The 14,204-nt window shown below is 40.4% G+C and overlaps 1 protein-coding gene across 1 annotated transcript in view; it reads left to right on the forward strand.

The window, feature by feature from the left end:
- LAMA5 (laminin subunit alpha 5) overlaps positions 1-14,204 on the forward strand; it is a 1,615,491-nt gene that overhangs the window by 1,296,405 nt on the left and 304,882 nt on the right. Inside the window, exons 61-62 of the mRNA XM_044090412.1 lie at positions 5,383-5,559; positions 10,870-11,006. Of these exons, the coding sequence (XP_043946347.1) occupies positions 5,383-5,559; positions 10,870-11,006 (314 nt within the window). The remainder of the gene's footprint in view (positions 1-5,382; positions 5,560-10,869; positions 11,007-14,204) is intronic.

The raw sequence follows: 14,204 nt of genomic DNA on the forward strand, positions 1-14,204 counted from the left end.
ATATTTTAGACCATCCAGGAGGATCCTGGGATATAATCAGGGCCCATTGAGGCCATGTTCTTGTCTTTAGTGAGTGCAGCCAGTATATTCTCCCTAGTTGTAACAGAAGGGGTTATGTTTGAGGGTATTTTTAAGAGGTTAGTTGTAAGAGGGGGATACAGTTTGGAACTGAATTTCACTAACAGGTTCACTATATCACCAGGCTCATTGAAAGTGGCATCATTAACTAGCAGGTCAGCACATTGTGTGCTGCCCTTGAGGTTTCTGACATAGCTGAAGAAGGCATTATGGTTATCTTTCACCTGGGAGGCTATCCTAACCTCATTCTTGGCTTTGCTTGACCTAATTAGCACTTTTAGTTGCCTATTTACTTTGAGAGAATTTCTATTTTTACGGAAATTACCGTTCATGATTTTTGCCATATTTTTTTTCCCTTTTGTTGTATATCCTGTGTAATTTGTGTAATTTGGGATGCCACCTGGGTGTTTTTTTTTTTTTCTAGGGCTAGTCCCGGGCGTGCTTCTGGTAGATACAGCAGCCTCTATGCAGCCATTGACATGGTTGTAAAGAGTTTCTGAGAGCAATTCAACATAGGCTACTGTGTACTCTGGGTTTGGAGGGGCATTGAATTTTGACAATCAATCACTTAGTAAAAGGTACTGTCTTTAATGGGATTACAGAGATGATTTTGATTTTGAAGGAGACAGATTTATGGTTGGACCTTACCATGGAAAATGAGACATTGATGGTGGTGTGCAGCATTCTCCCATATTTGTAAGCATGAGGTCCAATATGTTGTAGCCTCTAGTGGATGTTTTCACTATTTGGTCAAGGTGTTTGTATTTACAAAGTCCAGGACTCTCTGTACCTATAGATTTGAGGCTGTGTCGGATTCCCAGTCTATATAGGGGTAATTAGGGTTGTCTATCAGTAGGCTGTTAGGTTGGAAGTGTCTCCAGTAGGTCCAAGTATGCATTGTGAGCTTTTTGGGACAAGGAAGGTGACCTATAGCTAACTAGAATATGGTACAGGATTCTGTCTGTAGTGATCTACACATGGAGGAACTCCAGACATCCTCCTGTTTGACTGCCCTAGAGGTATGATTGTTACTGATATGTACTGAGACACTCCTTCTTTGTCCCTTGTCTGTGCAGCTACCGGTCTAAAAGTGTAGAACGCACTTAAACTGTGCACTGCCTGCATTCTCTCTGTCACTGTAAACCTTGGCTCAATAACTGCACAGATGTCTATGTTCTCGACCGCGAGGAGGGCTTGGAAGGGGTGTAGTTTATTACTCAGGATCCTGACTGAGCAGTAACTCAATGAGGTTCAGTTGAGTTGATTTTGCTATATCAATAGATTTGTCGATTTGGCATTGCCTAAGAAAGGCACTATGGGGTGTATAAAGTTTTAGCCAGTAAATGAAAGCCTAGAGGGCAGAGGTGCAGACCATCCTTGGTTAACAATATCCTCCCAAGCTGACCAATGTTGGATCTCCTTAGAATGACACCAGAAAGGCAGCCAGTTGTTGAAATCAATCATTTTGTGCTTATCCTGTGGCATCATCAGTGATGGTAACATGCTGCTCAATGCTAGGCTCATCCCAGCTGGGACGCATAGTCTCAGAGCTCCATAATGTCTTCATATAGTCCAGGGAGGTACATCTCAGGTCATTTACACCTACATGGACTGTGATGGAACCATACCGGTACCTGTGGCGTAATGACTTGAGTGCCTGCATTATGTGGTAGATTCTGTCCCCAGATAAGCAACCAACAGTTATCTTCTCCTTGTTCAGCCTGGTTAGAGGGCATCAGTACCTCTTATAATGGAGTCCCCTATGATGAACCATTATCTTCTCCTTGTTCAGCCTGGTTAGAGGGACATCAGTACCTCTTATAATGGAGTCCCCTGTGATGAACCATTATCTTCTCCTTGTTCAGCCTGGTTAGATACCCATCAGTATATCTTGTGATGGAGTCCCCTATGATGAACCCTTATCTTCTCCTTGTTCAGCCTGGTTAGAGGGACATCCGTACCTCTTATAATGGAGTCCCCTATGATGAACCATTATCTTCTCCTTGTTCAGCCTGGTTAGAGGGACATCAGTACCTCTTATAATGGAGTCCCCTATGATGAACCCTTATCTTCTCCTTGTTCAGCCTGGTTAGAGGGACATCAGTACCTTTTATAATGGAGTCCCCTATGATGAACCATTATCTTCTCCTTGTTCAGCCTGGTTAGAGGGACATCAGTACCTCTTATAATGGAGTCCCCTATGATGAACCATTATCTTCTCCTTGTTCAGCCTGGTTAGAGGGACATCAGTACCTCTTATAATGGAGTCCCCTATGATGAACCCTTATCTTCTCCTTGTTCAGCCTGGTTAGAGGGACATCAGTACCTCTTATAATGGAGTCCCCTATGATGAACCATTATCTTCTCCTTGTTCAGCCTGGTTAGGGGGACATCAGTACCTCTTATAATGGAGTCCCCTATGATGAACCATTATCTTCTCCTTGTTCAGCCTGGTTAGAGGGACATCAGTACCTCTTATAATGGAGTCCCCTATGATGAACCATTATCTTCTCCTTGTTCAGCCTGGTTAGAGGGACATCAGTACCTCTTATAATGGAGTCCCCTATGATGAACCATTATCTTCTCCTTGTTCAGCCTGGTTAGAGGGACATCAGTACCTCTTATAATGGAGTCCCCTATGATGAACCCTTATCTTCTCCTTGTTCAGCCTGGTTAGAGGGACATCAGTACCTCTTATAATGGAGTCCCCTATGATGAACCATTATCTTCTCCTTGTTCAGCCTGGTTAGAGGGACATCAGTACCTCTTATAATGGAGTCCCCTATGATGAACCATTATCTTCTCCTTGTTCAGCCTGGTTAGAGGGACATCAGTACCTCTTATAATGGAGTCCCCTATGATGAACCCTTATCTTCTCCTTGTTCAGCCTGGTTAGAGGGACATCAGTACCTCTTATAATGGAGTCCCCTATGATGAACCATTATCTTCTCCTTGTTCAGCCTGGTTATAATAGGGGGACATCAGTACCTCTTATAATGGAGTCCCCTATGATGAACCCTTATCTTCTCCTTGTTCAGCCTGGTTAGAGGGACATCAGTACCTCTTATAATGGAGTCCCCTATGATGAACCCTTATCTTCTCCTTGTTCAGCCTGGTTAGAGGGACATCAGTACCTCTTATAATGGAGTCCCCTATGATGAACCATTATCTTCTCCTTGTTCAGCCTGGTTAGAGACCCATCAGTCTGTCTTACAATGGAGTCCTCTATGATGAGACTCCTGGGAAGGGTGTTTGCTTGCCTTAGAGGCTTAGTGTTTGGGGCTCTACTGATAGTGACAGTATGTGTGATGTTGGGTGTTCATTTTTCTGAATAGCTTTGGGCTTGCTGAGGTGTAGCTTTGACAATCACCTTGGTGATCTCTGTTGTTTAGGAAGACAGCTTTTAAGTGCCTCATCATATATTAGTCGGTGTCTGTGTTGTGTACTATGTAAGGTTGTGTGCATTGTTTTGGCAATGTGATGTGCACGTGTGTGTAACAGCCACCTGTGTGATTGTGTAAGTACACCTCTCCCGTACTGTGTTGTCAGAGAAGGAAGGCAAGATCACACAGTGGTTGTCAGCAAACATAAGACATTTGCTACATTGTCTCAAGATGCCCATATCCAGCAAGCTGGCTACAGAAAAGTTAGGACATTGCATATCCATACAGTCCAGTCCTTTAATCTTATAATAAAGATAATCTTATAAAAAAAAACCTGGGACAAGTGTCTGGTCTGGGCAGTGTTTCATAATGAGTTAGAGAAGTAAACTGGTAATGAGTTAATAAGAGTAAACAAAAGTATAAAAGTCCACAAACCTAAGTCATTTGGTTAAACTAAAATAGTTTATTAAATGAACAAATGGTGCCTTAGTATTAAGTCTTCTTTTATTTATTTATTTATTTATTTTACATTTGTTAACCGGGCTAGTCCAACTGGATACATGTCCATTTTCAGTGGAGGCCCGAGGAGAAAAGCTCCGCTAACTACTACATAACAGGTTAAGAATATACAAAATTATACAATAAAAAATAAAAACATTTGCTTTAAACCTTTTACAGGCTGTCTAGGTATTAGAGTACAATTAGAGGCATAGCAGGTGAATAGGTTTAGATGCTTTACTAAGTTATGGTGTTTCTACCTTCTTCATAAGTAGTAACATTTAGAATTTTTTGTCTCTTAAAGAGGGGGAGTAACAGAAACATTTAAGAGGTGGAAAGTGGAATATGCTAGGGTTAGGAAGAAAAGGAGAGGGAGGTCAGATGAAAAGGATTGAGGGAAAATAAGAGACAGAAAAGTGGTTCTTAACTAAAACACAATAGAAAAATAATTATAATGTTTAACATTTGAATTTTAACTTCTGAATTAGTGACAAGGTGGCAGTTGTAGCTTATTTATTAAAGTTCTGTTTTGGTTTCAACCAACAGCTTAGTTTTGTGAACCTTTATGACCGATAAATCATGTCCAAAAATGAGTTCTTGGCTTTTCTTGATTTAGGGAACAAAGACTGATTTAGAGATACTCGATATGGCCTTGGGGACAACAACTGTGAGTGGACTGTGATAAAAACAGTGCATTCATGCAGAAGAGGATACAATATGCCTGGACTGGTAAAAATAAACCAAGAATGGGGAATTTAATGTAGTTCCTGACTAGGGTAGGGTAAGTCTGGACATTGAACAAAACATCATTTAAACCAGCCGACAGAGTAATAGTAGATGTGAGATGGGTAAAACAGTTGGATTTATTAATTAAAAAAAAACATCCTTTAGTTATTAAAACATCCTTTAGTTGTGACTGCTGTAGGACAGAAGTCCTTGACTGAAGTAAACGAGATGTGATGGTGCTACTGGGCAATCGGTTGGTCTGGACAGAGAAGGAAGGGAGGCTCGTACTGGGTAGGCAGTGATAAGAAAAAGAAAACATGAGGGAAAAGTTGATTTTGCAGCAGAAAGATATTTGTTGTTTCAATAAGTACAAACTGCTGATGGTTTCATGGGGCACAATAAAAAAGTAGTGATTAAGGAACATGACCCAAATATGAATCCATCTTGTCACAGTTCATCTGACTAGAAACAAGCAGCTTCGGAAGGATGACCAGACAGCTAAAAAGGCTTAGGAAGCCGTTAAGAGAGTTGCATTTAATGGAGTAGGGGCTGTGTGTCCTTGTAGCTTGCAGTTAGAACACCTTAATTACAGAGTGATGTAAAAAGACTCAGGTTTACGGACTTGGTCTGAAGGAAAATGAGGCAAACTGCAGCGAGATGGGATTAACTTGATTCCTTTTCTTACTTTTTTTTCCAGGTGAAAGTTTCAATGAAGTTTAATGGCCATTCAGGTGTCCAGGTCCGATTACCCACCAGGCCTCAAGATCTGTCAGCTTATACTGCCCTGAAGTTGTATATTCGTGCACCAGAAGTTAGCAGAGAAAACCAGCAGGCCGCTTCTGGTTACTTTATTCTCTATCTGGGAAATAAGGATGTAAGAACTATTTCTTTTACTGTTCATTTCATTAATATTGTTTATCCAAAAATAAACTGCTTTACAGAATCACAGTCAGTAGCTTACTTTCATAGTCAAACCATTATGACACTGTCAAAAAAGCCTAAATAACCAAATCACACAATAACCAAAACTCAAAGTCCCAAAATGATGTCAGTGTGGCTTCTTGTACAGTTTGCATGTTGATACTATATAGTATTTGTAATTTTATTACTTCTAGTACTAGTCTAACAACATGTAATGACGTAAAGTAGAATACATTTTTTCTTTATTCAAGGCCTGAAGTGTCAACACACAGTAAATGATTAATGCATGCAGCAGGTATTCCCCATTATACAATATTCGCATCACCATTCACTTAAAAGTAGGTTTTGTAAAATCAAGACAGAGAAAGTCTGCTAGATACGAGTAATTTATTAAGTATGTGGATTAACTGCAGTTTTTTTATTATGGTTGTTTTATTCTCTGCAGTTGTGTGATCTTGTAAATGAAATATTTTTTGTACTAGGGTTGCAAAAGGGGAATACAATCCCCCACACAGAGAATGACGTACTTAACACAGTAAAATCACTTTATAAATATGTACCATGTATTGCTGTTTAGCTGAATTTCTCACACTCTGTTCAGGACTTTGTTTTTTTGCGCTGTTTTTTCAGCGATTCCGCTTCTGGAACAATATTGTCAGTGATGTCACGTTTAATTTATATATTTATTTTGTGTATGTTAACTGGGAATGTCCAGCTAACTGCATTAGGGGAAACGTTCTATCAAATTAAATATATAAAAGCATGAACACATTATCATAAATTATCACTCAGGGTATCCCAATCTCTTTTGCAAAATAAATTAGAACATGTTATGGGGTTTTTATTTTGCAAAAGAGACTGGGATACCCTGAGTGGGTTTTTAAGATACCATAGGGTCTGCTGTAGCCCTATACACAAGGTCACCTCTAAGTAGCCTACATGATACTGAGACCTGAGGAACAAGGCTATGAAATTGACTGCATAGTTTTTACTATTAGACCCTTAATTTTGGTTTGTATCACAGAGAATACCACTCTACATAAAGCAAAATAATTCTCTTACCGTGTTCAAACAGCACTTGGACAAATTTTGATGGATAATTGAAAATTCATCTCTAGTTTAACACCTGTCCCTCATGGAAACATCCTAACATATCCTTGTTTGGCCCATGGCTTACTCATATGCAAAATGTAAGGGCTAAAAACTGCCATGGGAATGAAAGTCTAGGCTTTTTATGGTCCTCACAGATCAGTAACCTAGTAAGTACCTGTGAACCTGTGTGAAGACTAAGCCTCCCTTCCAGGCAGATTTCTAGCCGTTTCGATAAGTCAGTCTTACAAGGTGGTCACAGGCTCAGTTTAAGGCCTTTTCACATACCTACAGGACTATTGACCATAACAATACTCAGCCATGTATACCATTAGCACTTGCTTCCATGTCTGTTTTTTTTTGGTAATAATACTTTGGAGAGAAATATATGATGGCTTTACAGTGTGCTGCCCCGGCCTTTAATCAGACTCCAAATTATGTCCACCTTAGGCATGGCTTACCCCAGCTGAAGAGAACAAGAACCCCTCACTAGATGGACTGTTAAGAGTTAGGCTTATTGGAAGACAATATGATGTACCCCAGCAACTTTCATCCCCCCCCTTGGGCATATTTATTTATTTATTTGTATTGTTTTCTGGGGTAGAGCACTGACCACCATAGACCTTATTCAGACTCAGCCCAGGAGCTGTGTCCGGTTAAGTGACCTGCTCAGAGTCACACGGTTAAGTAATGGTGACTCAGGGAGTCAAACCTTGCACCACTGGACCACAGGAAACAGCTCATTAACAGCTTCTCAGTTTTTGATGATGATATTATTACATCGGGGTTTGTCTCATCTAGAGGGCTTCTAGTTCTTTGGGGAGACCATAAATTTAACAGGGGTTGCTATTAGAATCACAGTATGCATCTGTGGCTACTGGATATGAAAGAATCCAAGTCTTTGCCTGTCTCTTCCTTTGTTCAGGCCTTCAAGGGCTTGTGTAACAGAGCCAGATTCACAGGTCTCTGCTGCTAAGACATCTGACTGTTTTTGTGGGCTGTCTGAGAAATGCAGATGTTTGTATAACAACTCTTTTGCAGACCCAGTGTTATCTTCCTGGATGCTACTAAAGGATCCACCCCCCCCCCCGATACTACACTTTCCCCCAGCTACTGTGAAAGTAGGGTGTTTAACAAATTTGGAAAGAAAAGGTTCACATTTTCCACCCTTATGATCAGAGCTGGAAACTGTCAGACCCATGTAATCTAATATGCCTGAGCTGGTGGTAGCTCAGGTGGACGCAAAAGATCCCACAGCATCTATCAAAAAGGGTAGCGGAAGTTCCTCAATGCCCTGGACAAATTTCCCCTAGTAATGCAAATGCCATCTCAGGTCTCCACTGAAAAGAGGCTACTAACCTGGTGGGACTAACCCAGTCAGCAAAAGGATAAATAAAAGGCAGAAATGTTCAAGGATATTTCTGGAGAAGTAAATAATGAGACTGTTGGTAACAGCCTTACCAGATTACCTCAGACTGCATCTAAGGTGGGCAGTCATGCTATCAAATGCAGTTATTACAAGATGGATGCTTGAGCATGGATAACTGCTACAAGCATAGAGAGCAGAAGGCATGCCTGGTTCGGGATTTAGGCACTGGCTGAGGATTTTAGTGGGAAGAAGTTGAGTGCACTCCTAGAAACAGATCTGCACTTTTTATTCCTTTAGTAGACATATTTAAAAAAAAAACTCAAACAAAAGGGTAAGGTAGAGTGATCAAGTCAAACAGCTTTTCTATCCTCCCATCCCCAGATTTAACAGAAAGTGTCTCAACAAACATTGGCAGTTTTATATAGAAAGCATTTCAGGACTGAAAGTACAAGCAGAAAAGGACATTTCAAAGAGATAACAGGATTGGAGTTGCAGGTGAGGGCAGGGCAGGGCAGGAGGTGGGATCTGGGACAAGTTCCTGCTACATAATGGTGGATCAGGGGACAGGTTCCCACCACATAATGGTGGATCAGGGGTCAGGTTCCCACCACATAATGGTGGATCGGGGGCAGGTTCCCACCACATAATGGTGGGAGGCTGTAGTATTGACTACATGGCTCCTTATCATAGCCTCATTTCCACACCTTTAGGACTACGGACTCTTGTTTTACCAGAAAAACTGGTTCTGCCTGACCTTGAACCAATGGGTAAGAGAGAGCATTTCTTCGGGATACAAAACAGAGTTCAAGGAGTCTTCTCTCTTTCTAAGCAGGCCTTCTCGCTTTTTAGGCAAACCTTCTCTCCCTTAGAATCAGACCTCTCTGTCAGACCCTATTTTTTACTGGCAAGTGAGACTACTTATTTTGTGCACTCCGGGAAAAGGTTAGTTTCTATTCAAGATCTTTTTGTGACCAGTAAAGATGACCTGGACCTCTACTGGACCTTTCCTGGCATGAGCAAGTTTGCTCTGTGAAAAATTATTCAGAATTTTCACACTGAAGGCTGTGCTTCCCTTACATGTCAAGGATACCCTGTTGTGGTGACCTTGGATATGAAGGATACCCTGTTGTGGTGACCTTGGATATGAAGGATACCTATGGAACACTCATCAATTCCTGGGTTTATTTATTGTTTGGTAACTGGGATAAAGGACTGAAGCTAAAAGTCCTATTTCTGTGACTCTCCAACTGGATGTGTAGCAGCATAACATTTAAACAACTTAGGCAGCCACTGGACAAAGTGACCTGTGTACAAGGACATGCATCAGGTAAACTGAGCAAAAGTTAAATGTAGTATTTCAGGGAGGGGAAGAAGGTGGAGGCAGTTATCCCGTATGACATGTGAGTGCACATGACAGCAGTACAACAAGAGTAATATGTAATAAAGTTAATATATTACTCCAGAGTGGGGGCAGTTATCCCGTATGACATATGAATGTACAGGACAGTGGTACAACAAGAGCAATATGTAATAAAGTTAATATATTACACCAGAGTGGGGGCAGTTATCCCGTATGACATGTGAATGTACAGGACAGTGGTACAACAAGAGCAATATGTAATAAAGTTAATATATTACACCAGAGTGGGGGCAGTTATCCCTTACAACATGTGAATGTACAGGACAGCAGTACAGCAAGAGCAATATATAATAAAGTTAATGTATTACACCAGAGTGGGGGCAGTTATCCCTAATGACATGTGAATGTACATGACAGCAGTACAACACAAGCAATATATAATAAAGTTAATGTATTACACCAGAGTGGGGGCAGTTATCCCTTACGACATGTGAATGTACAGGATAGCTGTACAACAAGAGCAATATGTAATAAAGTTAATATATTACACCAAAGTGGGGGCAATTATCCCTTACAACATGTGAATGTACATGACAGCGGTACAACAAGAGCAATGTGTAATAAAGTTAATGTATTACACCAGAGTGAGGGCAGTTATCCCTTACGACATGTGAATGTACATGACAGCAGTACAGCAAGAGCAATATATAATAAAGTTAATGTATTACACCAGAGTGGGAGCAGTTATCCCTTACAACATGTGAATGTACAGGATAGCTGTACAACAAGAGCAATATGTAATAAAGTTAATGTATTACACCAGAGTGAAGGCAGTTATCCCTTACGACATGTGAATGTACATGACAGCAGTACAACAAGAGCAATATATAATAAAGTTAATGTATTACACCAGAGTGGGGGCAGTTATCCCTTATGACATGTGACTGTACAGGACATCTGTACAACAAGAGCAATATGTAATAAAGTTAATGTATAACACCAGAGTGGGGGCAGTTATCCTTTATGACATGCAAATGTACAGGACAGCGGTACAATAAGAGCAATATGTAATAAACTTAATATATTACACCAGAGTGAGGTCAATGTTCCCATACAACGTGAATGTACATGACAGCGGTACAACAAGAGCAATATGTAAGAGTTAATATATTATACTAGCGGAGTGAAGCATTTTGGTGTCTGACCAGATGTTTATTTCCAGTTTGTTGCTGGAAAAGTGTTTATATTTCTGAGGAGGCCAAACCATATGCAATGGTAACTTGACTATTTAAATCACAAATCATCATTATGTGAGAATCTGCTCCTTTTATGCTGAGGTCACACTGTCTGTTGCATTATAGGTTTCAGATGTTAAGCTGGATGGGAGTTTACAGTGTGGGCTGTGATGACACTTTAAACATGGCTGACTTTTGTTTTCTCTTCAGGCCTCTGGAGACTACATTGGGATTATTATGAAAGAACAGAAACTAAAATGGGTATACAAATTGGGAGAAGAAGAAGCAGCTACCCTTGATATTGATGCAGAAATTGGAACTGAATTTGCTACCATTCGTGTGGAAAGGTGAGTGCTGCTTTGCCTTTTTCTTGGACACCATAACTGCAGTAGAATGATTATTTTGTTTTCATACTCTTCATGTAATCTCTGTGCCAGATTTCCATGTGTCCTCCTTGAATTATTTTACTTTCAGATCTACTTTAGATCCTAATATTACAGTTTGTTTTGAAAATGCAGACACTTCTTCAAGTGTGTTATGTTTTAAGTGTATTTTTAATTTCTCCTTCCAACCATTTTTTCTGCTATGATCCTGCTTCCAGAATACTTTTACAGAAAGCCTCTATTGGTGTTTTGCTTCTGTCAGCAAAACATTATGAGTTAACATAAAAAGTAGTTTATGAGAAACTAAAGATGTTCATCACAAGGATCATTGCTGCAGATCATTCGTAAGTGAATGACACTTAGCTACAGGTGGACATCAATTTTCAGGATGGATTTCAAGAGTAGTTCGATTTCCTGTGGCCAAACACAAGTTTACTTTCACAGCTTGGACATCGGCTGGAAGGAGGACTCTAAAGAAGACAGTAGCTTAATTACCACTGGAATAAGGACTCGTCATCTAAGACCATTGTTCAAGTACAAACAAGCACTTGTGAATAATAAGTGTCCTTTTTGGCATTTGTCTCTTGATATACATTTTCCTACTGTTGATTTGGTGTTTATTTCTAATTATTTAGTTGTCTTTGAGTTTTGTTTGGGTAACCAATAATGTCCTTGGAAGAAGTCATCAAATGGAGCTTTATGAGACACATTTACCTTAAGGTCTCTCAATTACAGTTTTTTTTTGCCTTGGTGAATAATATGGCGTAACCACTTGTGGTAACTGTAAGACTGTTGGTAGTTAAAGCATCCCTTTTATGGAGAGCCAATAATATGGATCATAAAAAGCTGGTAGCACCAGTGCAAGGGATAGCCACCCTCACCAGCAGATGATCTTCTGACCAGTTTGAAGCAGGGAAGGAAGATGAAGGCACCCCCCCCCCCCCAAAAAAAAACAAAAAACTATCAGATAAGTAAAGTCAGGCAGATCAAGAAAGATTTTAGAAAAGGATTTCACAGATGGAGAGTATGTGACCTTAGATATCCAGCCAGCCTTGCTTAGACCTGATATTCCTTGTCCCTGTGAGGCCCATATGCATCATCCCTAGCTCAAGTCCCTGTTCCTAAAGACATTCTGCTCTTGGAACTTCTGCCCAGAGGTCTTTGCAATAGTAACTTCCCTTTCCAGTGCAATTAGGACTTCCTGCACGTTTTTTTTTCCATGTAAGGTAAGAAAAGAAAAGAGGAGACAAAGTTTGTTGTAATAGTCCAGCAATGGCCAAGACAGTAGTATTTTTCTCTGCTAATCGCTAGAGAAGCTAGAGAATTCAGTAACTCCAATATCTCAGTGCATTGTACAGACCCAGCAAGAAAAATCCCTAAAACAACCCTGCTTCATAGGTTTCAGACTCCACATGGAGGACCTAGTAGTAAACAGTCACTTATTTCTTCTATACAGGTGATCAATATATATATATAAATAAATATCACAGGAGGTCAGAAGCCAAAACGCCCGAAATTGCACCTGGACAAATAGAAAAGATTTTTGATGTGAAATTACTTAGTTTGCTTTTTCCGTTCTTCTAGAGTTACAATACCTTTTGAAACGTTTCATTAGGACCTTTTCTGTATTCTGTCAAAATGCATCTTGCTGTGTTTGGACCCCTCAGTCTCTTCCAGCTATGTAATTAAGCTGCTCTTTCCAAGACAGTTTCTACGTGAGACTCCCAAAGAGAACACATTCCTCCACTCTTGGACTTGATTTTTTGACTGAGAAACTCACACTAATCCCATCTGAATCTCAGTTCAGCCACTTAAATTCCTATCTTGTAAGACCCTCTTCTTAGTAACCATCTCCTCTGCTAGGTGGATTTCATAACTACAAGCTTTAATGCGTAATGAACCATATACAGTCCTCAGCAAGGGCAGAGAGGCACTTAGAACTGACCCTTCTTTTATACCCTAAATAGTCTCAGAACTCTGTTTGATTCAGTTCATTTAGCTTCCACTCTTTCATTCCAGTCCACAGTACAACAGAGAAAGCTGCTTCATGCCATGAACTTTCACAGATGTTATACTAACAGGTCTAAACAACTGAAACTGCCTGTTCAGCTCTTCATTTTCTGTCAGGAAAACATGGTGAAACAGTATCCAGACTTCATTAAAATCACTAACAAACTGCATCACCTTCAGTAATGACCACCTTGATAAAGACTCCTAACTGGTTCAGTCCAGAACCATCTGCAAAACACTATTAGAACTCCACTTCTGCAGGGGGCAAGCTGCCCCTGCAACCCCTCTTAATTATGTATACCAACTCCAAGATCACTGTACAGCTGGGAAAGGGCAAAACCCCACTACATGCTGTACCACGATCTCAGACATATGGCTACCAGCATATGCTGATGTGCAGTTTTGAACTTTTGAATTTGATGTTCTGCAACTCAATGATTTGTTGGTTCAGTCATTTAACACAGATCCATTTATTCAGATCACCCAAGCTTGTCATCATTTCTTGAGAATAACAGCTCAGGTCTTCAGTTGCTCCGTTTAGAATTCCTCGACACACGTATGAATGAAATGCTATCGCTTATATGTATATGCTTCCTGGGTGGTCTGATTTTGCAGACCCCCGTAGAAAGAGCAAGGCAGGCTTAACTCTGCTTATCAGTATTTGTTCCTTCTACAAGATGCAGCAGCCTTGGACTGAAAATAATAAAGTAAGATGGGTAAAAGTCTTGAGTTAGAACACTAAAGTAAGTTGATAAAGGGCTTTCCACCCTGCACCCCCATTTGGGGGGATAACACCCACATCCCTGAACTATACTTACTCAGAGGTCACACAACAGTGTAGACAGGGAATTCTCCACTCTTGGCAAAATTACTTTTAGTGAACCATTTTCACTAAAATGGTAGTTGTTGAAACTGCCATTGATCTACTGACAGACTTCCCATAAAACCATCTTTAATTTCAGTGTCATAGCATGTTACAGAGTTCATAGGTTCATAGGTAGGTACTAGGCTATTGTCCCTAGGGCCTATATAAGCCAAGCCAAAGGTACCCTGGCTTTCACCACCCAAGAAAATTATCTTCCTGTGCCACTGTCGAGCAGAGCCACAGAAGTGATCCCCGGGGTGAATTTCCTATCTCCCATCCAATCATCA

The sequence above is a fragment of the Protopterus annectens genome, chromosome 12.part0 (assembly GCF_019279795.1).
Source record: "Protopterus annectens isolate FY-2018-M chromosome 12.part0, PAN1.0, whole genome shotgun sequence".
In the NCBI taxonomy this organism is placed as follows: Eukaryota; Metazoa; Chordata; order Ceratodontiformes; family Protopteridae; genus Protopterus; species Protopterus annectens.